This window comes from Fundulus heteroclitus, chromosome 4 (genome assembly GCF_011125445.2).
Source record: "Fundulus heteroclitus isolate FHET01 chromosome 4, MU-UCD_Fhet_4.1, whole genome shotgun sequence".
Classification (NCBI taxonomy): Eukaryota; Metazoa; Chordata; class Actinopteri; order Cyprinodontiformes; family Fundulidae; genus Fundulus; species Fundulus heteroclitus.
In genome coordinates this window covers 31,358,530-31,382,627 of record NC_046364.1, presented here as the reverse complement: position 1 = coordinate 31,382,627, position 24,098 = coordinate 31,358,530, and the positions used below count along the sequence as shown (strand labels likewise).

The 24,098-nt window shown below is 40.2% G+C and overlaps 2 protein-coding genes across 4 annotated transcripts in view; both read right to left on the bottom strand.

Moving 5' to 3' along the window:
• Positions 1-6,067, bottom strand: part of prtga (protogenin homolog a (Gallus gallus)) — a 48,604-nt gene extending 42,537 nt beyond the window's left edge. The window contains exons 1-2 of the mRNA XM_012855079.3: positions 5,864-6,067; positions 3,015-3,317 (exon numbers count right to left, since the gene is read on the bottom strand). Coding sequence (XP_012710533.2) covers positions 3,015-3,317; positions 5,864-5,930 — 370 coding nt within the window. The 5' untranslated portion in view covers positions 5,931-6,067. The remainder of the gene's footprint in view (positions 1-3,014; positions 3,318-5,863) is intronic.
• Positions 6,068-11,625: 5,558 nt separating this feature from the next.
• nedd4a (NEDD4 E3 ubiquitin protein ligase a) overlaps positions 11,626-24,098 on the bottom strand; it is a 41,302-nt gene continuing 28,829 nt past the window's right edge. For all 3 annotated transcript variants that reach the window (XM_036136385.1, XM_036136386.1, XM_036136384.1), the window contains 19 exons: positions 23,855-24,019; positions 23,118-23,192; positions 22,853-22,972; positions 21,876-22,109; positions 21,536-21,613; positions 21,346-21,400; positions 21,162-21,220; positions 21,011-21,076; positions 20,691-20,920; positions 17,310-17,431; positions 17,157-17,227; positions 16,967-17,062; positions 16,798-16,871; positions 16,649-16,709; positions 16,503-16,562; positions 16,302-16,409; positions 16,078-16,174; positions 15,773-15,845; positions 11,626-13,932 (listed from right to left, as the gene is read on the bottom strand). In XM_036136385.1, coding sequence (XP_035992278.1) covers positions 13,830-13,932; positions 15,773-15,845; positions 16,078-16,174; positions 16,302-16,409; positions 16,503-16,562; positions 16,649-16,709; positions 16,798-16,871; positions 16,967-17,062; positions 17,157-17,227; positions 17,310-17,431; positions 20,691-20,920; positions 21,011-21,076; positions 21,162-21,220; positions 21,346-21,400; positions 21,536-21,613; positions 21,876-22,109; positions 22,853-22,972; positions 23,118-23,192; positions 23,855-24,019 — 1,947 coding nt within the window. In that variant the 3' untranslated portion in view covers positions 11,626-13,829. The remainder of the gene's footprint in view (positions 13,933-15,772; positions 15,846-16,077; positions 16,175-16,301; positions 16,410-16,502; positions 16,563-16,648; positions 16,710-16,797; positions 16,872-16,966; positions 17,063-17,156; positions 17,228-17,309; positions 17,432-20,690; positions 20,921-21,010; positions 21,077-21,161; positions 21,221-21,345; positions 21,401-21,535; positions 21,614-21,875; positions 22,110-22,852; positions 22,973-23,117; positions 23,193-23,854; positions 24,020-24,098) is intronic.

Here is a 24,098-nt window from a genome sequence, read left to right as displayed (position 1 = left end):
ATGATAAATGAAACTGAAAAAAAAGAATCGCATTAAATCACAATATTAAGATGAAAACATTAAGAAACGCTTATAAAACGGCTGTAATTTCCCTGCCACGCCCCTAGTAGGCAATATGTTCTTGGAAACAACACGTGCATGCGTACAAACGCTTAAAAAAGTGCCCACCACTAAATAAACTGGCAGAGACTCACATGTATAAACAGACAGAGGCCGAGGCTCAGCTATCGGTGACCTTAAATCATAAAGTTTCCACCGTGGTTTTTAAACCACTGCATCCGATGTGCAGTGCGTGTTAGTTTCTTGTCATTGCAGTCATGCTGCACATGTGTAGGGGCCGTTGTCGGGGGAAAACGTTTCTGCTGTGCACAAACAGCAGAAACGCAACAAAAAGTTTCAGGTTCAACAAAAACAACAACAACACGGTTGTCGTGTGCACAGGCTCTTACAGCGACCAGGGCCAGCCTATCTATCTACCTATTTAAGAGTAAATAGCGGCCCCTGAAGAATCCTCTTTCTTTTGTGAATATGGGAGGCAATGGGGACAAAAAAAAAAACGACCAGAGTGAAAAGCCTTTCAGTCTTTCGTGGGAGTGGTGAGGCAGAAAACAATTGTGTGCAAAGCCTCCAATTCCTCCTGACCTGGGAAGGCCTGCAATAAAGTTTGGTCATTTAGACACTCAGGGTAAAGCCCCCAGTATGCCGAGAAACAACAATTCACCATTGTGTGTGTGTGTGTGTGTCTGTGCAAATTCAACCCCCACAGCCACTGTGTCCTTCAACTGAGCATTTCTCAGGTATGTGAAAATTTTATGAGCTTCCAGATAGACCTTGAAGCAGGTCTAGGTGCCGATTTGAAAACAAACCAGAAAAGCTTGGAGGCAGCTTTTATTTCAAGCTGTAGAGCCAGTAAAGTATTGATTGATTAATAAATCAATTAAACCATAGGAACTCTTTCACAGTTTCCCCAGTGAGGGCTGGAGCTAATACTGGTTCAGAGTAGCTGACATACAACGCTTTTTATCATATAATTGGAAACGAAGGCTAGTCTCATAACCCATTTATGCACATTGATTGATTGAGCTGGTTGTTTTTAACCATTTGAATCGGTTCGAACTGACACAAGTCTACAAGATCATAGAAAAAGTTTAAAAACCTTTAACAATTACATCAAAACAAGCATTGCTGTCACAAGCAGCTTGAGAGGGATGACAGAACTGTAAATGGAAATGGGTCAAAGCTTAAGAATGGGCATTTAAACGTGACTCCAGCTTAGATGCAGCCCTGGTGGTAGGTAGAAATGACATCAGGTCCCAGAGGAACATAAAAAGCCGGCCTTCCTCCCCCCCTTAAAATACGACACTAACTCACGCAGCACCGAGGGGGGGGTGGAGGCATTCCAAAAGAAACGATTCCTCAAGCGATCGGGGTGCAATAAGATGAAAGCCGGGGCCAGTGAATAGGGGTCATCTGCTCTTTAGCGTAGCAGGGCCGGTTTCCTGGACAGCTCCTAACCTTTCAAATCTCCCTCCCCTTCATTAACACACCAATGGGCCTCTTCCACATCCAGCCAACACTTTTTGCACACCAACTTTGAATACTTGGTTCTTCCTCCGTGCTGCGGCTAAAGCTATCCTGAATGTACTAATGAGCCGCAAATACACAAATAAATAAAGGTCTCAGAACATACATATTTCATGTAAGTTCTGCATGAATCAGAGAATAATTAATATTGCCAGTGTATTTCTGAAAAAAAAAAAAAAAGAACACTGGAAGATGCAATGAATTTTCTGTTAACGCATCTACACGACCACGTTTTTATAGCAATCTCTGTGCACAACATAAGAAGAAACTAGGGCTGCACAATTAATCGCATTTGCAATATAATTGCAATTAAAAAAACGCAATTTCCAAATGGCAGAGGTCTGCAATTTTTGGCTATGTAACAATCAGTGAATCAGACGTGTTATTTAGGTGTCAGTAACATGTTTAAAGTGGGTTTGCCTCCAAATGGAAGGGAAGACAGTTGCAGCAGTGAGATAATCTAATTTTATTACTTGTTTTAGAGTTTATATTAGCATACTGTTTAACCAGAAACTTTCAGGAATCTCACCATAGCATTAAGTTCTGCTCAGTCAGTTTAATACATAGAGTTGCTTGTTGGTTGCAGTTTATGTTCAACAAGGATTGATGTCCAAATCAATTAAAAGCTGTTCTCTTGAATAATATTCTGATTAATAAAAACATTAAAGGTTCTTGTTTTAAATAGTCCTTGTTTACAAACATCTTTATCAACAGGCCATTTTTGTTGCTTGTGGTTAATGCAGAGAAAAGTCAAAATCAAATCGCAGTTTTGGTTGAAATATACCGTAGGCAGAACGCAATCGTTTCTGCTCCGAGTTGAGACGCAGCGGCTCTTTTAGCACCTGATCTGCACAGCGATGAAACAGGTTGATTAGTTGTTTGTGTATGTTTCAAAAGACATTATAAATGAAACTGAAAAAAAAAGAATCGCATTAAATTGCAATATTAAGATGAAAAAATGAAGAAACGCTTATAAAACGGCTGTAATTTCCCTGCCACGCCCCAAGTAGGCGATATGTTGTTGGAAACAACACGCGCGTGCGTACAAACGCTTAAAAAAGTGCCCACCACTAAATAAACTGGCAGGGACTCACATGTTTATACAGACAGAGGCAGAGGCTCAGCTGTCGGTGACCTTAAATCTGAAAAAAAATAAAAAGAACACTGGAAGATGCAATGAATGAACATTTATTTTTTTTGTATTTGGTAAGTATAATTTAAGCCCTGATATTGAAAATCTCAGCATATTTAAAGACTTTTAAGGCTGAAAATGAATGGTTATGACTAAATTTATGATTTTTTTTTTTCTTTTAAGGCCTTTCTTTTAAAGCAAAGTTGTGTTTGCATGGTTTCTTAAAGTAAATATTGCCAGCGGTACTGAAACCCTTCCAATACCCACCAATATCCTGACTCCTGCATCTAATACTCACTTGCGATTGTAAGATGGGCTTTCTGGCTCAGGATTGTTCCATACTTGTTCTGAGCAAGGCACTGATAACACCCTTCGTCTGATTTGTCTCCTCTTCTGCTCTCCACCTCGGAAATAAAAAGGGAGCTGTTGGAGAGCAGGTACACCCGTTCGTTTTCCACCAGTCTTGCTCCGTTCCTGAGCCATCGGACGTCGATCGGCGCCTCTCCGCGCGCCTGGCAGTCCAAAATAACCGCTTCTTTGCGCATGACCGTCACATCGTGGGGCTCCTTGACGAAGAATAACTCGCTAAAGCTTAAAACACCTGCGGGAAGGAAGAGAAAGGGGACGGTTCTTGTTAGCAGAACGGGACTGTGGAGCAAGCCACTAGGCAACGAACACAGGAAAAAAGATTTAAACAGTGTCCTGGTTTATAGTGACAGTAATTACGCCCGTTAATGAGCTTTGGCGCAGTAAACTTTAAGTGGGTTTTATCAGGGAAAGTGGATACAAATACGAGCCATCCTACGTTTGTATTTCACATTTAAAAAGGTTGGAGGGCTGCCAACGGGACGCCTGCTGCCCGTTACAGCTGTGGCACCGGAGCAATTGTGCCCCGGTGAAACCAGCGGTCCTGCTGGTCCATTCAGTTTACATGCAAACATTGACTGAGAATAAGCAAGAATACTTTACTCTGTTTAAATGCCTTTTGTGGTTGTTTTACACAACAAAAAAATTGTTGTTATTTTAAACTAGGCCTGGATGATGTAGAAAAAAAAAAAGCATGTCGATAAAATAGAAATCATTTTGATCGATAATTAGCAGCAAATGTATTTTAAGTGCAGCCCTGGACATTTTAAGTTGTTTCTTAGCGACCGATTTTTAGATACAGAACACACAAACACTCAATTCAAACTTAATCATTTATTCAACCAACTTTTTACCAAAACCGCAAGTTTTTTAAGAAAATAAAAAAGAAGGCATGCTCTCTGAACTCGCTGAAGGGGGCGGAGCTTGGTGACAGAGCTCCTGGGTCTGTGTTGTGATTGGTTGGGAGGATGTAACGACTGTAATATGAGCCTACATGGCTAGAATGCAAAAGAAAGAAAAACTCTTATTTTATTGATATTTTTACTGACCCTTTTTGTTCTATCATACGTCTATCTATCGATATGGATTGTTACTGAATTAGTGTCCAGCCCTATTTAAAAGCTTGCATCTCTTGCTGAGCCCTTAACCCTACAGTTCTAAGGGGTAGGTCGTCCCAGCTGTTTCTGCTGAGGAGGGGAAGCCCTTAAAACACTTTTCTTAATGACACAAACTAGATAACGCATACTAAAATGTCTAGTTTGAGGTGTTTTAATACATTAAGGTGGGTTTGACTGTTACATTTTTATCAATAAGCATACCAAACAACAGTTTTCAATTAAAACACCTTACTATCATAAGAACTATCATAGCTTTATATTAATATTCTGTTTAAAATAAAATAAAAATCTTTTAAAAACTAGCATAGTCTTTCTCTGTATAATGTATAATCAAAGGGTGAAAAACATAAAATCCACTCTAAAGTCCAGCTTAATGAATCTGGATCAGCAACTTTTTACATTATGTCTTTTTTAACAAGCATAAGGATACATTTTAATAGGATTAAAAAAAACAAAAAACAAATGCTGCTCTAAAAATAGAGCTCCATAATATACTGGATTGCAAATGTCATCACAGTATCAGCTTATACATTATTGCAATTGCACAGGAATTGCATCATTGACAACAGTTTATCCTTAATAACCAAGAGCCAAACCAGAGCAGCTTTTTCATGGCGTGAAACGACAACAGTAAATTCTACTCTACTCTATTATTATCACAGGGGGGACTAATTTACAACACGACACCTTTCTCTTTAACAATAAACAAAAGAACAGAGCCCATCCTTTTGAAATGGAGCTCCAGTCCTGACTGTCTCTGTTACTTTGATATAGGCTAAGGATAAAAAGAAGGTAAGAAAGAACGTCCTCTATTATTTCTAGTCTTTATTGCGTAAATAATCTGCTTTCTTTTTCACCAAAAATGCAATCTAACAACAATAGTACAAAAAAAAAAAAACCACAGATTCCACCACATCAATGACAATAAACCAAAATAAACCAAATGTGGGAGGTGAAAAAAAGTCTGTACACCCTAAAAACTCTGGATTTGCACACTGAATGTAAATCTTTACTATTCCAACAGGGTGTTCTGGGTTATTTATACCAAAAAAAAAAAGGAGTTTTGAATGTAGCTTTTATTTCATCGTGCAACCATCGTGATGTTGTATCTATAATCTTGTTGTCTGGTTTATAACTAGAAGGCAGAGGCTTTGAACAGCGTTACACTTTAAGCAGCGAGAAAATGAAAATAAAAAAGCAGGGTAAAGTAGTTTTGCTTTAGTTGAGTTAAAACTCGTGTATAAAACTGCGTTTGTCAACATTAAACCAACTAATGTGCTACTTGAAAAACGCGTCACAGTCGCAGCTAAAAAACGAGCCTTTCCAAGTTAACTGACAGATGAATTAGCATAATTTCACACTTTATTCAACGAAAGCGCAAAAATATTTCATATATTTGAGTTGTTTTCGATATGAACGTGTAGCAACCTTAAAATGTAGCCCTGAAACCACTTAAAATAGCAAATAACGCCAGTTTCTGCAACGCAGTGTTAAAAAAAAGTAGAGTTTTAAGCTAATGGTCGGTGAAAACGTTAGCTTTAACGTTTAAAATTATTACAGATAAGCAGGGGGTAAAAAAAAAAAAAGCGACAGCAGGGACAGTGTGTCCCGGCTTTGCTTGCTTTTAACCCGCAAACTAAACGTAACTTAAGATGCGTCTTACCTGAGATTGGAAGGAAAATGGCAAAGAGCAGCAAACGCTGATACAGTTTCCCTTTGAGAGGAGCCATTTACAATAATTGTCCATACATGCTAGCTACTCTCTCATGGCTGTTTCCCCCACATGAGCCGCTCTTCTACTGACGAGCCGGACTAGTGGACAGAGATGCAGAGGGTCAGTTTCCCTCCTCTGGGATGGACGGAGGCAATTAATCAACCCCCACGGCGGTCAGCGTGCAGCGTGTGGTCCAGCGCCCCCTGCTGGCAGCACGCACACACTACAGCTCGCCCCAAAAACAATGACAGCCTGAATCAGATTCTCAGATTCAGACCCACATAGTCCACTGATGTGTAATGATATGATCCACTCGGATTTAAGTAATTATAACTAGTTGGTAGAAAGCCCATCTACGAGCGACGCGCGCATCATATTATTCTTACAGAGGTCCTGCTTTTGTGTAAAAGCAGAAAACTGGATGACAGAAGAGTAACTTTGTCTTTCTGCAAGGAGTTTGCATGTTCTCTTCCTGTGCATGTGGGGGGTTCTTTCTGGATACTCCTTCCGCAGTCCAAAAACATGTTTTTTAATTGGTCTCTCAATGGATGGATGGATGGATGTATAACTTCTCATAACTTTTTTGGGATTATTACTAGGCCATGATTATCTGGCATTCGGTGCTTGCTTAAAACCAACATGAAGGTTCGTCTTTCTATCATTGGTCGCGACAAGCTAAATTATAACGAGCTGGCCATTTCCCTGTAGTCTTATTTACAATAGAATCTGTCCAATGTGTTGAACAGATACCCTCAAAGTTGTATTTGTAGTGTGAAACAACAAACTCCTGACTGGGCCCTGAAATCTGATAAACAGGAAAAAAAAAACCTGTGCAGTACTTCAGTAAAACCATCTCTTTCTCTTTCTGTCTCTCCCCTTCCCCATCAGGAGTCTTTCACTTTCCCCCCCTTTATCGATACAGTTCTATTGATGAGAGGGGATCCATCAGGATCAGAGTCAAACTGCACACCAAATGGTCTCTGCAGGCCGTGAGAAGAAAAAAATGCAAATGAAAATGAGTTTGTCCCCTGAAAGTGTGACCTGCAATTACTAGGAGGCATTGATAGGAGCGGGACAGCTGCTGTGTCAGTAACAGTATTGATCCGGCGTCCGTCACTTATTGAGAGGACAGAATTCGAAAACCCCCACCACCGGACCCTGATGGTCTGGCCCCTTGCCTCCATGTGTTAGCCTTCATTCAGCAGCAAGACCATCCTTCAGCTGGGATGACCAAAAGTGAGAAAAGTGTTGATAAAATCCCTTAAAAAGTATTTAATAACCAGAAAAACAAAAAAATAGCGAGCCATCGTATCGAGCAAGTTCGCAGAACGATCGAGCGAGCGGGAATCGAGCGAGCTAGCAGCGAGCAGCGAGGACGCGAGCAGCGAGCGGTGCAGAGAGAACCGGACCAGTCGAATCGAGCGAGCTAGCATCGTAGAGAGGAAACCGGACCGAGCGAGCGAGCTATCAGAGCAGCGAGCGAGAGCTACGTATCTGACTATGCTAGCTATATATCTAATCTATCATCTATCTATCTATCTAGCCCTATCTAAACTATCTATATATATAACCGTACCTATCTATCTATCTATCTATCTATCTATCTATCTATCTATCTATCTATCTATATATATATAACCGTACCTATCTATCTATCTATCTATCTATCTATCTATCTATCTATCTATCTATATATAACCGTACCTATCTATCTATCTATCTATCTATCTATCTATCTATCTATCTATATATATATATAACCGTACCTATCTATCTATCTATCTATCTATCTATCTATCTATCTATCTATCTATCTATCTATCTATCTATCTATCTATCTATCGATCTGCCTTTTTAATTTCTTTCCTTTCCAGAGAAAATAAGCATCTGAACTTGTCTTACTAAAACACTTAAAACTTAATAGTGTGTCCTAATTTTTTTCTTACCTTGAGTTTATGGGAGCTAAGGACTGACTGTAGTGTGTGTCTGTGTGTGTGTGTGTGGGGGGGGATTCCTCTCATCCCATCTCTTACATAACGTGGAAAAGTGTGAGCCCGAGCCGGACCTGATGCGTGGTCAGTGAGGAATTCCCCCGAGTGTTCAATTAATCAAGACTTCAGTATGGGCTCCTGCCAATACGCCGCAGTCAGTGGGTGGAGTGAAGCTCAGGGCGCCTGTAAGCTCAGGTCAAGCTCTGCTGCGGCCGGATCGATACCGTTTCAGTCATTATCCGGTTATGCGTGTTCTGTGAGGACGTGGGCTAGAGGGAACCGGCTTTCCCAGGACCATCTGCCGTTGGGTGAGGGTGCTGTCCTGCCAACACGCACCCCCACCCCCACTGACCCCCAGAAAGTGTCCGAAAAGACTGGCCTGAATTGTGTTTGACCTTTGCACTGACCCCCGTGGAGGGAAGGGACTTTTAGTGCCACAATGGAGGAGATTGAAAGAGACAATAGGACCGTGGCTCTATGGCTGAATCTCTCACAAAGTTTTAGCGACAGAAATATCGGCGAATCCTCTCCTTAAGCGCTACTTGTGAAAGAGCACATGCATTTTTTTTATTATACCAGCCTAATGCTGTTAAGGGTCACAGTAGTCATGTTGGACAGTCAGGGAACTACATTTTTATATTTTTAGTGGGTGCAAGATTTAATTTGAAGCCATATTTTTTAAAAAGTGGTCAATCGAAGTCATCCTGAAAACCGTAACATATATATTGAGGGCATGTATGCGCCCTGTGATGGATCTGGCTGCAACCCACTGAGCAGAGGAGCCAGCCTCCCCATGACCCTGTAGGCATGAGGCAGGGATAAAAAAAAAAAAAAAAAAAGGGTGAATGGGTGGAAGTTATGTGAGCCTCAAGAAGAAAACACGTGTTTCATCTCCCTCTGCTGGACCAGCTCCGCATGGAAATAGTTTACTGATGCTACATCATCATCATCAGACTGCTGTCTCAAAAAGTGGTGATTAGATCTTTTATAGTTAATAAATGATTCTTTGGAGAATGAGCAACAACATTTCTGCATATGTTTCCAGTAAAAAAAAAAAATTAAAAAAAAAAAAAAACTCAAATGAATGTTAAAGAAATTTTCCAAAAACAAAAATCATCAGAATCATAAACAGGGGCTCCATAAACGAAGTGATAATGGTAGCGAGAAAGCTTGACTTTACAGTTACACCAGGTCTTCCTGAAAATAAGGGAAAATAACAGGCAGTTATGTTATTTGTGTCTAGAAAATTAAAAACACGACAATATCACAACCTCTCCGTTTTGATGCATCCTCTCATTGTGTGGTACATTTTTATTGCCTTTCCTGCCACACCATTCAAACACACAGCATCTGCTTTTTATCTTTCTGCTTTTCTTTGTGGCGCTTCTCTGGTGCCAGATAAAGATAAACAGACTAAAGGAGACTTGGACGTCACACTAAAGTTGGGATTTTTTTTTTTTTCAGGATTGCTGGATTATCCAAGAAACAACTTCAATGAATTTCAAAAACAAGAACTGGGTGCACGGGTTCAAATTATGCGTAAATAATCTCCAATCCTGTCGTGGCCAAAAATACGATACGCCCGTACTAACCTTTGGTTAAATGTCCCTTAAGTTGCACCGGCAGACTTCTGGCTGGACATCTGATCACCCTGCTACTCAGAATTTGCAGCCGTTGCTTAGATCTGCTGGTTTTGCGTCACTGACACGTATCAAGCACGGTCCACTAATCTACACTGGGCTTGAGGCTAAGGCTTTGGGCTGGCCAAATGCAAAACCAGTTCTGGTATTTAGTTTAGTTTAGTAGATTCGCTCATCAAAACGTATGCAGTTAACACTTTTACAAAGACTTAATGTGTGAATGTGTCATGGCAGAAAAGATATGTAAAGCTTTTCGTTAGGTGCCCAGTGAATTGGACACGTTGTGCTGACAACTATTAGCACACGTTTAACTTGTCCGGGAATGTTTGTCCAATCCCGTCATGTAATTTACGTTGTCCGTAAAGTGACTGCGATCAGTCTTTTTGACACAAACATTTGAACATTTAAATCTCATCAGTTGCTAAGAACTACTTGCACGTTTTTAGCTTCTCAGGAGGTGTCGTCGGTGCATTCAACTATTTAAACATTATGCCTGGTTTTGTGTCTGTGTGTCGTGTGAATTCTGAGCCGGCGTTCCCACCAAAATTTCATTATCCTGACATAATGACAAGAAAGAGTCTTGATTCCTGATCAAGAACTTTGAGCTCACCTGGGATCTGGAGCTGGACAAGCCAAACGGCTTCCAGAGAAACGTTGCATGGTTAGATGATTCAAACGAGGAGCTTGTTGGTCACAAGACCAAGAGGAATGGCTGGACGAGTCCAGACAGTCTGTTGAGCAAAACTGGTTTTACAATGGATAAAGCAGACCAACATTAAGCTTCTTAAGTGGCCTCAGCCCCACTGAAAATTCATAATTTATGCTCAAAGCCTAGACTTTCACTACAAAAATCCCTCCTGCATAACCTAAAGCAGCTTGAGCACGAAGACACAAACTAATCTCCTTCACTTGCAAATATGGATTCGCACACTTCAATCTCTCAGGGACTGTCTGGTCAGACATCCATGCAAATTGTACAATTCTGCATCATAATCTTGCACAGTTGTAGACTGCTATCTTTTTGACTTGAAAAATGTGTCCATTAGCTGCTAAGGACTATATGCAAGCTTCCCCTCAGGGGAAAAAGCTGTTGATTGTACGCCAGTACTCACCAGTCCACAGAGTATCTCCCCAAAAGATCATCAACATGTGGGTACTCTTCTTGCTCTGCAGTGCTTTTCATCTTAGAGCCCTCTTTTTTTTTTTCTTCCTTTTTTTGTTTTGCCAAGTCGTCTTTTGCTAAAAGAAAAATGACCACGGAGACTTTGAGTGATTTTGGTGTGATTCTGTGGTCTTGGAGTAATTTAGGTGAAATGGCCACTCCTGGGAAAATCACCACTGTTCCTTGCATGTTTTCTTTTTTTTCCCCCCTTCATTACGATTCACTGGAGAGCCAAATGCTTAAAAATGGCTTTGTAACGCCCCTCCCACACTGACACATGTCAGTGATTTTGTTTATTACATAGAATCTGTCTCACTGTGCTGTGAGACAGATTCTATTTAAATAATTTGACTGTACGGGAGTGTCAGCAATGAGACTTAGGGGCAGCTGGTGAAACTGAACAAAGCTTTCCAAAAAAGGTTTTTAATCACAGTTAATTCATTATTGGCTGCAGGGCGGTAACCTTTTCACGTGAGGCCAGGTTTGTTTAAATAGCTCTTCTTTTCCCGTTTATAAATGAAATAATTTGCTAAAAGCTATTTTTATTTAGCCTGGTTAACTTTGTCTGGTTTGAAATTACATTTCAGTGTAAAAACAAAGCACAAACAGAAGCAATATATAATAGGGAAGAGCTCACAGCATTGTTTTTAGCATGCACATTAGCAAAACACACACACACACACAAAAACCTAAACGTGCTCCTGGTCGTAGTTTTTTTTTTTTAAGCTGTTTTTTGTATAATCATTCCGACCTGAAAGACAAAAATGGATACATTTATGCCAATAGTGAGTGTATGTAAACTTTAGTCTGCTCCGTACATGTCGCTATACTTCGTAAAGAACATTAATGATTGCGTTCTGGTACGAATAACACCATTAACTCCAGAAGAAATAAGCAAAGAACTTAAAAGACATTGCATCCGGGTTTTTACGTGTTTATTTTGCAAACATTTATATTCAGTCTAAAGATGTGCTGCGCTATAGGTAGTTAAATTGAATGATAAACAACTAGTTCTGCCCTTTAAACCGCATGTACAGTGTATGATAGAAGAATCTGATATGACGGAGAGTATTGTCTCTAGTGGTTGATGATTATATACACAGATAACTTCCTTTCAGCTGTGACAAGATAATTATAGTCTCCATAACATGTCACAAACGAAGGCCTTGGCATTTCTCTTTAAAAGTGAATGTGAAAGAAGAGAAAGTGCTCGTTTTAAGCAAAGTTCACATGTAAACATTTAAACATGTGCACGTGAAGCAAAACATCATGAGTGATAAAAGTCTGCAGGCAACAGTTTGGCAAAGATTCAGTTTAGAAGTAAGACTCGTCAACAAAGTGCTTAACTTTATAAAAGCAGGAGTAAGAAAATGTCAAAGACAAGAACCAGGCCACATTACCCCCCCCCCCCCCCTCCCCTCTCACAGACTTGTAAACATGGCAGCTAGTGTAAACATGTTTCACCTGTCAGAAAATGTTAAAACTATAGCTCAAGTACAGCCATTTCATACAAAGGTATTACAAATCAGTTCTCACTTTGAGAACAACAATCTGTACACAAACCAACAAAATGTTGAAGATGCGCTCTCAAAAACAGAGCAGAGCTGCAATCAGACCACCCCTAATGAGTTTGAGATAAAACCAAGATATCACAAGACAAAAAAGGCAGTAAAAGTAAGGCCAGCTTGCAAAGGTTTATGCAAAGCTACCACCCAGAGATTAAAGGTGAATTTACATGGATTCTTTCGATGCAATCAGAGTTGAGACGATAACGTTTACAGCATACAAAAACTACATGTGGAAGGCACAGTTACATTTGCATTTACAATACATATTATGCAAGATTTGAAGCTCAAAAAGGTAAGAGACACTTTGCTTAAATCAATATATACAAGCCTGCTTGATATTTCCGCACCATCCAACACTGCATGCAGTCACTTCTTCTCTTCTCTGCGGACTACACAGATAGATAGATACAGACTAATTACCGAAGCTTTTTACTGGTCCAGGTATTGGTACATCACTACCGTAATACTTTATCTTTAAAACGACACGTTTATGAACTGACGTCGCTCAAATGTGTATGTAACAGTGTCTGCTATAAATGGCTCCCTGCATCCATGTATCTGAGATACTGGAATGAAAAATGCTAAACACAGAAAATTAACTAATGTCCTGTAATAAAAGAGATAAAAAAAACCAAATCAAAACATTTCAAGCCAAAGTTATCCCCTACAGAGATATTTTAACATTTAGGAATAAACTATTGTGCCAAAGTTTTATTCTACTTCATGTTTGTTTATTTTTTAACTTAAGCGGTAAAAAAAATGAAATGGAAAATCATATTTTCATCCACCATTGAGGTCTGTTCAGACGCTGACTCTGATGACAGAGTCTGTTGTGGGCCGAACCATGTGATTGCTAGAAGTGGTATTTATCCCTACACCTGGTAGTGACTGACAGCGTGTTTCTATTCTGCTGTGAGAAATATCTAAAATAAACAGTATTTTTCCCACTCGTGCTAAAGCTTGGCTTTTTCACATGTCTTTAGTAGGAAATAAGCGGCTCGCTTTTGCATTGGAAAACTGCTGAGAAAAATAATGAGGACATCTCTCTAGGTATAGATTTCCCTCAGCTAAGAGTGAAGATGTACATATTTGCTGCATTTCGGCAATTTCACATTGATTTTGGACTCTGTGCCCTTTCCTAAGGCGGGATGCGGTTTGATTTTTCCAAACCAGTGTCTCAGATATCTCCAATAAAGGAGGCATGAATTTATAGCTAGCATCTAACATCACATTCACAGTATTTATGCATATCAGCTCACAAAAAAAAAAAAAAAAAAAAAAAAAATCAACCTTTTTTTTAACCACATCAGAGCATTTAAGCAGAACAAACAACAGTAAATACACCTGTGAGCGACTCCCAATAAAGAACCTGATTTGTAAACTGATGCAGATTTAAAGGTATCTGTCACTTTGTTTCTCCTGTGTGCTCCAACAGTGGACCAGAGTGATGGCCGTGTGATTTTCCTTCATCTGTCACACAGCTGGCAGGTTGAAATCCTCATTGGATACACTCCGACTGCAGCAATGTCAGCTCCCTACGTCCAAACACGCACATTAATCTACCCCGTCGAAGCCCTGCGCATTCTCAATGGCGATGGTGAGCTTCTCCCTTAACTCCTCGAAGGACTTGTAAGGCGGAAGGTCCAGGCGGTTGAAGCTTTAGGAGATGGAAGGCAAAAATTAATCAGGGTCCAATTTAGATTTGAGCAGAAGTCCTACCACAGTTGCATCTAAACATGTTAGAATATCATGAAAGATGTCATTTATTTGAGAAATTGAATTCAAAAAGCCAACCTCAGTGTTTTGATGGGTGTATTTTGGTGTGTGTGTCGTACAGCTAACAAAACCCCAAAGTTCAGATTCTCGCATAATTAGAATATGAATTCAGATAAATTAAAAAGAGGATTTTTTAAACACAAACATTGATTTATCTACAGTATTATATGGCCTACACAATCAAGGGAAAGACTAGTGACTCTGAAGTTTGCAAGAAAACAGCTAATTACATTTTCTACCAGCAACAAAGTGTCGTTGCTAAAGAAGCTGACAGAGCGCTGTGTGAAAGCATATTAATGGAAAGTTGAGTGGAAGGAAAAAGTATGGCAGACATCCATTTGAAAAGAAACTGTGAAGTGCCTCCTGTAGATTTAAAGAGACAGCACCAAAACGAGTTGCTCTCAGACACACCTCAGAACAGGGGTAAAAAGAGGAGTTGTGGGGCGACAATAGTCAGGAATTCAGACCAAATTATTGCAGTTCCACTTTATATAGACAACAATTGAATGACTTCAATGTGAAAAGGATCCATTAAAAAGCATGATATGCCCCCTTTAATAAAAGCTTGTAGTCTTTCAGTGCCAACCTGACCTTTTATTAACTATTATAAAGCTCATTGCTTTATCCCAGTTTTTTTATTCTCAAATGAGGCAAATTAAAAGCAAATCTAATTGGACAGTTTTAAGCAAGAAGCTCAAAGCACTTTGATTGGTTGTTGGTATCTATGAACCCGCCTTCAGCTCCTAAAAAAAGTGTCTCTTTCCTAAGGGTCAAGGAGCTGTTTGACTAACTCACATTAAATAAAACTCTTGTCTATGGTAGGTGAGGTATTGGCTTCTGATAACTATAAAACAAGACATTGGTAAGCTACAAAAATAAAAATGAAATCAACAGAAAAATGGCTCAAACATTAAAGGTGTGTTCACACCGAATGCGAACAATGCAAATGAGGCGAGTGATTTACACGTTATCCCTATGCAAAGACGCAATTTCACTGTCGGCGATGCGAACGACGCGTTCTGAGTGATGGGAACGCCACGAATTGGGCGAATAGAGCAAAGCAAAATTTCACTTGAGTTCAACAATCCGTATTTTTCTGTCAATTCGCATCGCGTTAACCAATCAGGGACTGAATCTGGTCGTGACGTAGAGTAAAGGAGGGCAGCGGAGACTAAGCTTTTTTCATTCAAAATGGAAGATACATTTATACTGAGCACTGATTGATTTACTGACCAAAGACAGGCGGACAGACAACTCGCTGAACTGGGGGCTCAATGTGAAACATTTGCTTTGTTCATGCACCTTAAAGATTAGACATAAGAACTGTGTGGTCTATTGTGGGAAAACTACAACTGTTGAGCTTATCCACATGAAACAAAAATAGCGGCAGTCAACAGAAAAGCCTGAAAGGAACTCTCTCATCCGAAAATTTTCAAATCATCTTTAAAAAAAAAAAAAAAAAAGCATAAAAAGGTTCTGAAAAAGCACCATTTCAACTCTAAGACCCCCCTGCACTGACAGACTCACTCCAAATATTTTCTCTGTAAAACATGTAGAGGCTGTTTACATTTGGATGCTAAGATTCATCTGATTTCAGAATAGTTGTAGGGCTGGCATATTTATGAGCAAATATCTACGTCTACAATTGTTTTTAACCTGGGGTGGACTTTAATTTAAACAAGATGGCTTTTAGAGAAATAAAGTGCAAATTAAGTGCTTACCATGTGTGGGCTCTGGGAAGTTTATCACTTGTGCCCCATTGCTCAATGGTAAACAGCTGTGGTCCATTAGACCCTAGAAAGTAAAGCCAAAAACAACAAAAAGACATTATTTTTTTTACTGAAATCAGTTTAGAAAAACAACAACAACAAAGACCAAACCACCCTTCAGCAAAGGTAAAAATCTGCACAGGATTATAAAGTAAAAATTAAGCAAAAAATTATAATTTATTTGGAGCATCTTGAATGTAATTAGAAAATGTTTATTCTTAAGTGAAAAATTAGAAAATGACAGTATTTTGTCTTACCATAGAGTTCAGCAAACCCATTCATTGGGACTCTGGAGGTTCCCGTCACAAACTGGAGGAGCCGGATTCTCTTTTCTGCATCCATCAGGAGAACCGTCTACGCAGGGCAAAACAACAAACACAGATATTTCAGCGGAACAACTAAATCCAAACTCCTCTTCGTCACAGATGAACTGAGGGGGACCTGCATGTATCTCAGCTGAGGGTAAGAAAATCACTCTTACTTTCCAAAACCACAGGATGACCGCGTGGTCGGGACAGTAACCGTTCTTGTATTTGGTGTTCTGCCTCCAGTCATTTACATCCACATCTCCAAGGCCGCACATGAGAAGCTGTGGGGAAAAAAAAGCGGAGCGCAGATTAAAATGTGCGTTTTCTGTGAGACTTATTTAGGACATTTTCATCTGATCAACTGAAAAACTCACCTCGAGCTCATTTTCATCAAAAATCCTGATCAAATCCTTTGGTATCAGCTCAAAGAATCCCTGAAACACACAATTTCACCTTCTTTTCTAGTCTTATCTTTCATTTGTGAGAGCTTTAACCACCTTAGAAACACTCAAACAATCACCTCTTTAAAGGCCATCATCTGTTTCTGTATTCTGTTCACAAATCTCCACTGCATCACCAGGCTGACAAAAACAAAATATGGCATTGTTACAAAACCCCAGTTAAACTCTAGGAAGATGATAAATCAAATTCAGGTGTGTTGTTCTTTACTCGATGTATTCTTTCTTGTTTTCGTTCGTGACAACGATCTCTGAGCCGCCGGGTTTTAGGTCGTGCTGGTGAGTCTGTAAAGAGGGCGGCAGGGTGAGATTCATTATTTATTATGAGCCACGTGCGTCAAATTAAATATCTGGTGGGATGCCGGAGACGGAGAGCGCACCTCTCCAAACAGCTCCTCGTCAATGGTGAACCTCAGGTCCAAGTCTTCTGGGTCGTTCTCCAAGATCCACTTTAAGGAGTTAAAGTACTCGCTGTCCTGAATAAGAAAAAGAGCAGATCAAAGTTAGTAAAAAAAAAAGTTCCATCTTCATCTTCAGTTCAATATCCTCGTTAAATTTGCCGATACTCACAACTGACTCCATGTCCTGTAGAGTGATCGGCTTCTGCAGCATCATCTTGTAGAAAGGCCGGATGAAGAAAGCTTTAGAGAGAAACAAAGAGATGAGGCTTTTTATTTATTTATTTATTTATTTTTTTTTTAAATCAAGTGTTCAGGAACTTACCATCCAGAAGTTTGCCGTGAAACACCGCCATGCCAGCCACACGACCGATGAACTTGAAATAGGTCAGGTGGTCTTCATTACACAAACCGGAGTTAGGGTTAATCTGCAGCGTGTAGTTGTCTCTGAAAGATAATAGGGTCACAAAACCGACATTTGTAACTAAAACAAAGGAATTTCCAGTCCTGTATTTCCAGTGGCAGTGTTGGATGCAACAGCAAGCCTAATCTCTGAGCTGATACTGATCTAAAGTAACGTGATGCACCGGGTTTGGTTACAGAGAACCTTCTTCTTAGAAAAACAACAAAAAAAACCCCCCAACAACCAGGTTTTAGTTTTAAGCTGATTAGGAGCCAACTTTAATCAAGCTCATCAACAAAAGTCTCCCAAAGGAACAAGCTGGTTCGGCTGACGCCGGCACGAAGAAGAGCAAAAACATCTTCTTAATCAAGAAATAAAAAAAACTAATTCTAATCTTAAACAGCAAAACTCTCTTTTGGAGAGAGTAGCTTCGCCAAGTTGAACCCATCTGACCTGAAAAACTAACAAGTAAGCGACAGAAAAAGACGTTTACTTCTACTTCTTTAGGTAGCAAAACATGCAAATGACACATTTTTTTTAACCAGGTATAAACCGAGTGCGAATGCACACAGTAAATCATATTTAGATGAAAGTAGGGGATCTTCCCTGTAGTTTCCCTCTTACAGTATTGAGCTAAACTGTTGAGTCCCCTCATTTCTTTGTATAACAGGGATGATGCAGCAGCATGATGCTTTGTGACGTCTTTTGTAAATATTTATCCTGTTTCATAAAGACATGACTTCTAGAGTAACTTCATCACCTTCATACTGTTTTGTTTTTTTCTCTCACGTTTAACCTAACACTGAACGGAAATGCAGCCAACGTCCAAAGAGATACTTTCAAAAGACCTCCCAGAGTCTCTGGAGAACTAGGGTTCAAATCCCCTTTTTTAAAAAGCTAAGAATCAGTTTTCATAAGGGTTGTAAATGTTTCTGGTGCAGCCAGTTACCTACAAAAGTCACATAATTAATTAAATGAAGTCCGTCCGTGTGTAAGCTAAGTATCAAATGATCTGTCTGTATACACACACCTTTTCTGCAGCTCCACTAAGCAAGAGGCATCACACCATGAAGACCGAGGAGCTTTCAAAAAAAGTCAGAGCCAAAATTGTTGAGAAGTACAAGTAAGGGTGGGGTTATGAAAAATATCAAAATCTCTGATGTTCCCCCAAAGCATCATTAGATCCATCATCTTTAAATGGAAAGCTCATTGTACCACAACAAACCTGCCAAGATGGCCGTCCCCCAACACTTACAGACCGAGCCAGGAGGGCATCTATCAGAGAGGCACAGAAACCAAAGGAAACCCTGAAGGAGTAGCAGAGCTTCATAGCAGAGACTGGAGGATCTGTCCATAGGACCACAATAATCTGTACACTACATAGACCTGGGCTTTATGGGAGAGTGGCCAGAAAAAAGGCTCTACTTAGTGTTGAAAAAAGGAAAGGCAACTTTTGAGTTTGCCAAAGGGCACATCGGCAAACCCCCCAAACGTCTGGAGGAAGGTGCTCTGGTCTAATGAGACTAACATTGAATTTTTCGGCCACCAAGGAAAACTCCATGTCTGGCACAAACCCCATCAACATCCCATCAACCCAAGAACAGCATCCCCACAGTGAAACACGGTGGTGGCAGCATCATGCAGTGGGAATGTTTTTCAGCAGCAGGAAGAGGGAAACGGCTCAGAGTCGAGGGAATGGTGGATGGTGCTAAATGCAGGGATATTTCTGAGCAAAGCCCGTCAGTCTGCCTGTGATGTGAGACTGGGACGGAGGGTCACCTTCCAGCGGGACGATGACCGGAAACATCCTGCTAAAGCAACACTCCACTGGTTCATGGAGAAACATTTAAAATGTGTTGGAATGGCCCAGTCAAAGTCCAGACCTCAAACCCAACTGAGAATCTGGGGTTAGACCTAAAGATTGCTGTTCACAGGCAGAAGCCATCCAACACGAAGGAGCCGGAGCACTTTAGCCTCGAGGAATTGGCAAAAATCCCAGTAAAAAGATGTGGAGAGTTCATAGAGACTGACCCAAAGCCACCTGCAGCTACAATTACCACAAGAGGTGGCTCTGCAGATTTTCTGTTACGTTGTCCTATTTGTTGTTTGCTTCACAACAACAACAAAAATCCACCTTCAAAGTTGTAGACATGTTCTGTAAATGAACAATCTCTCAAACAAATAATTTTAATTCCAGGTTGTGAGGCAACAAAACATGAAAAATGTCTGGGGGGGGGGGGGGGGGGGGGGGGCGAATACTTTTGCAAGACTCAGTAAATGTTACTGCATATCAGATTAGGTAAAGTCTCTACTAATATTTAAAGCCTTTAATTATACTATACTAGTATTTATGATACTAGGTCAACTTGAAAACACACTGCTAAATGTATGAGGGTTGCTCGCTCAGCTTAAGCTCCAAACATTTGAAATCGTTCAGACTATCCTCAACATTTAGACACTACGCACTTTGAAGCGTTGCAGCTGTTTAGCTTGACTGAGTTGGACATAGTTGGTTAATGTTTACCTCATTTTTATGTTGTAAAAACTTCATTGGTTGTGTTTTTATTTTGTTTTATTTTCTCTCTGATGTTACCTTTCTATAAAAGCTGTATTTTTAATATTTGGTTTTACTCTCATATCTTGGCTCATCTCACTGGAATAACAGAAGCTGATTTCCAATGGGGCATTCCTGATTAAATCAAAGCAAAATATGTAAAAAAAAAATAAATAAATAAAATAAAGTAATGGTCTAGTTAGAGCTGGACGATATAGCAAAAAAGCACATTGATAAAATACAAATCATATTGGTCGATATCGATAATTATCAACAAATTCAAAACATACATTTTAAGTGCAGCCCTGGACATTTTATGCTGTTGTTTAGCGACCTATTTTTAGATACAGACAAACACTGAATTGAAACTCAAGCCTTTGCTCAACCAACTTTTTACCAAAACTTCAAGTTTTTAAAAAGAAAGCGTACTCTTTGTGCTCTTTGAAGGGGCGGAGCTTCGTGACTGCCTGGGTTTGAGTTTGTGATTGGTTGGGAGGAAGTAATGACTGTAATATTAACTTACATTATATATTGCATTCTAGCCTATAATGTATATATATTATATACATTATAGGCTAGAATGCAAAAGGAAGGAAAACTTTATTCTATTGAACTTTTTATTGACCCTTTTTTTTCTATTATCGATATATATTGTTATTAAATTATCGTCCAGCCCTAGGTCTAGTTTATATTTGCACTGTAAGCAGTAAAGATAAAGAAGAAGATAGAAGTACAGATTTTAAACTTACGTGGCAGAATACTCAAACAGTCCATAGTACGGGTTGAACATCTCCTTGGACATGAGGAAGAACCACTCTCTGGCCACACCGCCATAGTCCAGACCTTTTTCCCCGTCGAACTCGACCCAGAGCCGAGCCTTCAGCAGATCCGGCCTCTTCACTGCGAGGATGCGTCTGTAGGAGTCCTCCAGCACCGAGCTTCGCTTCATCTTCATCTCAAAGCGGTTGGGGATGTCGGACTGTGTTAGAAACAGACAGACCTCAGTTGTGTGCAGGATCGGGATCGCCACTGCAATCCCCTCTTGCTGTTGCCGTCTGATGAGACTCACCGGTTTGACCAGCTTCTTTTTGAAGTAGTCATACTTCTGTTTGTAGTCTCGAGAGTAAGGCACAGCCTGTTATAAAACATCAACATTAAGAGACTAAGAACTGCAGTTTTTATTTATTATTTGAAGGGAATTTGTTTCTTTCTATACTCACTGGACCGGTAATAGCCGACTTCTGCAATCTGGGATCATCCCACTGCGTGGCCTTGGTGTCTATCAAATGAAAATTTTTTTTTTTTTTTAAACGTCATCCACTGACAGGTTTAACATATTAAAAACTGGGCGAGTCCAGTTTGAGATTTCTTTTTGTTTGTTTGAATATGTAAAAGCATACGAACTGTGATCTATGTAGAATATCCTGCCATCACTGTGGATCCTTTCCTCCCAACCAGGCTGGAAACAAAGAAAACATCAAAAACTTGTTACAGAACCTCACGTCTGTCAAATATCCAGTGACCCAAATATATATATACACAAGTAGGCATCTCAGCCACGTTGCTGTTGACTGTCTGTAACTGAAGAGCTTACTGGCAGCGGGCCGAGATCATTGGGGTCGAGTGAGCCCGTCTTCCTGACGGACACAGGAATCCTAAGCCTGGGATCGTCCTGTTCAGGTGAACACAAACAAGTTGTATCTCACTCAGAGGAAACATTCACATAGATATGCAGTCTGTCAGTGGCACAGACTGTACAAAGATAAAGCTGCCTTTCAACAAATCCATTTTTTTTATAACTTTCTTGTTTTTGTTTAACTTTTCTTATATTGTAATTTATCTCCTAGACTTGGTAGGCATCTTCACATCCTTAATAGGTGGCCACTTTTTGAATCTAAATTTGCCCTCATAGCCCCGGTGTGCTACATTCTTACCCAGGTGGTCGTCTTTGTGTTGTGATCGATGAAAAAGGGCCTTCCGTTTGGAGCGCTGCGCACCTCCCAGCCCTGGGGTAAGGAGCTCAACTCGGAGGCGGCCTCTGAGCTCGGTCTGGGCTGAGAAGACTCTGCGGGTCTGACAGGCGGATGGGACGGTGAGTTGTGGTTTTGAGGCAGAGCTGATACACTCTGTGCTGCTGCTGGTGCTGCTGGTGCCGTTTCTGCAGGTCTCTGTCCAGCACAACAACAACAACAACAACAAAAACCAATAAAGTGTTAGGTTAAGAGGGTTTTCATCTATTAAAATGATTGCTGGTAGTTTTTTTTCCCTCTAAAACTAAAGTGTATTTTAGCTTGTATATTTTAATAAAAGCAGACTTTAAAGTCAAGGCAAAAACTCACAACTGTTTGAAATATAACGTATTAGCACAACTTTGATTTATAGCACAAGAATTCACCAGCTCAAATGCCTGGGCACAGGTGATTATCCTTTAACACACAGCTCTTATAAGATCGCTCCAACTCACTTTAAATTGGCTGTGGTCTCTTTCTTTAGTCTGCCGTTTGGTTGCACATTTGCAGCTGCATTTGAAACTATCATGTTGCACGACCCAGTTGGGACCAAGGCTTTAGCCGTCGTTGCTAATGTTCATCACTTGGCATTGGGTTAAAGGAAAACCTTAATGCTTTACATCAGCAAATTCATTAAATTCCTGCTTTTATTGAGGAGGCCACACTTCCTGCCGACCCGTTAACTAAGTGCATTTAATTAGCCGAGGCTAGCTGCTACATCCTGTGAAATCCAGTAAAAGCAGTAAGGGTGGGATTAGTTTTTTTCTCTGTAATTCTGCATTTTGGATTCCCTTGGTTAAATAAAAAAAAAGGTATATATATATATATATATATATATATATATATATATATATATATATATATATATATATATATATATATATATATATAAAGTTGTGTACCTGAATGATGGGTCGCACCCATGTGGTGGTTTGGGTGTTATGGTTGACATAGTAGCGCCTTCCTTTACCGTCACGCTTCTCCTCCCAGCCTGGAGGCAACTGAGTTGATGCAGGAAGTGGCTGTTTGAACAGCATGAAAATTAAAAACACCAATCAGCAGAGCATTCCAGGTGGACACCAAGTGAGTTCAGCTGTGCTGTTGGTTTATCGTGTTACGAAGTGAAACTGGATTATTGAACCTCACGAAGAAGCTAGAGATACTAACCACTGGATGTTCCTCTCTTGTCGAAGCCTGAGCACTTTCTCTTAGGCTGGAATGGTTTGAATTACTTATGTGGTTCTGCAGACATAAAAGGTTAAAGCTAAACGTTTTCCATGAAATCAACACAGAGCATCTAGAGTGGTGCAGATTAAAATTATACATTTGTACTAGAAAAATAAATATATAGTATATAAACAATTGTTTTATAAATGTTGACAGGTTCAAGATATTTACTACTAGTAACTATGCCATGGTCGACATGAAAGGATTCTGCACCAATAGAAATAGTTGAAGTCGTGTGAGACGCAGCTCAGGCGTTGCCAGATTGTAGTAGCTCTGTTATAGCGCTGAGAAATGGCTTCTTCTCAGCATTTACATTTCTCAGATTACAGCAGGCCAAAAAAAAAAAAGAAAAAAGAAAAACGTGGGTGAACATCGGTCAAGCTTTGGCTCAGACGCCCCGTGGTGGTTGCCGCTTTCCTTCTGAACAGGTAAGTTAAAAGTCCGCTAATGCCAACCTGGCATGCTGACGGACCTGGCAACCGGTTGCCAAAGAGTAGCGAGCGCATGTGCGCCACCTAATGGCCAGGAGGAGTTACACTTGTAGCCATCTCCTTTAATCTGCATCCGTTTTCAACCTCCCTCCATCTCTCTCTCTCTTAGTCAAAGTGATTGACTTGCATTCATCTACTAATGATTTTCAGTAAGAGGAACTTCATGCTTCTCAGAAAAGTACTCACATTCTGGGAACTGCGGCGCTCTCTAGCTGAGGATCGTGGCGCGCAAAGGTTTCTGTTCTCGTGACTTAGAGACGAGAATGCTGGAAGCTCGTGGGACGAAGGCGATGTGAGCTGATGGTTTCTGGGATAAGAAGTGCATTCGTCCTCCGTAATGACCTCCCAGCTCTGAAACATACGAGCATGAGAGACTGTGAGGTTATGAGGCAAGGGGAAGCGTATCTGTACAGTGGCATTCACACACATG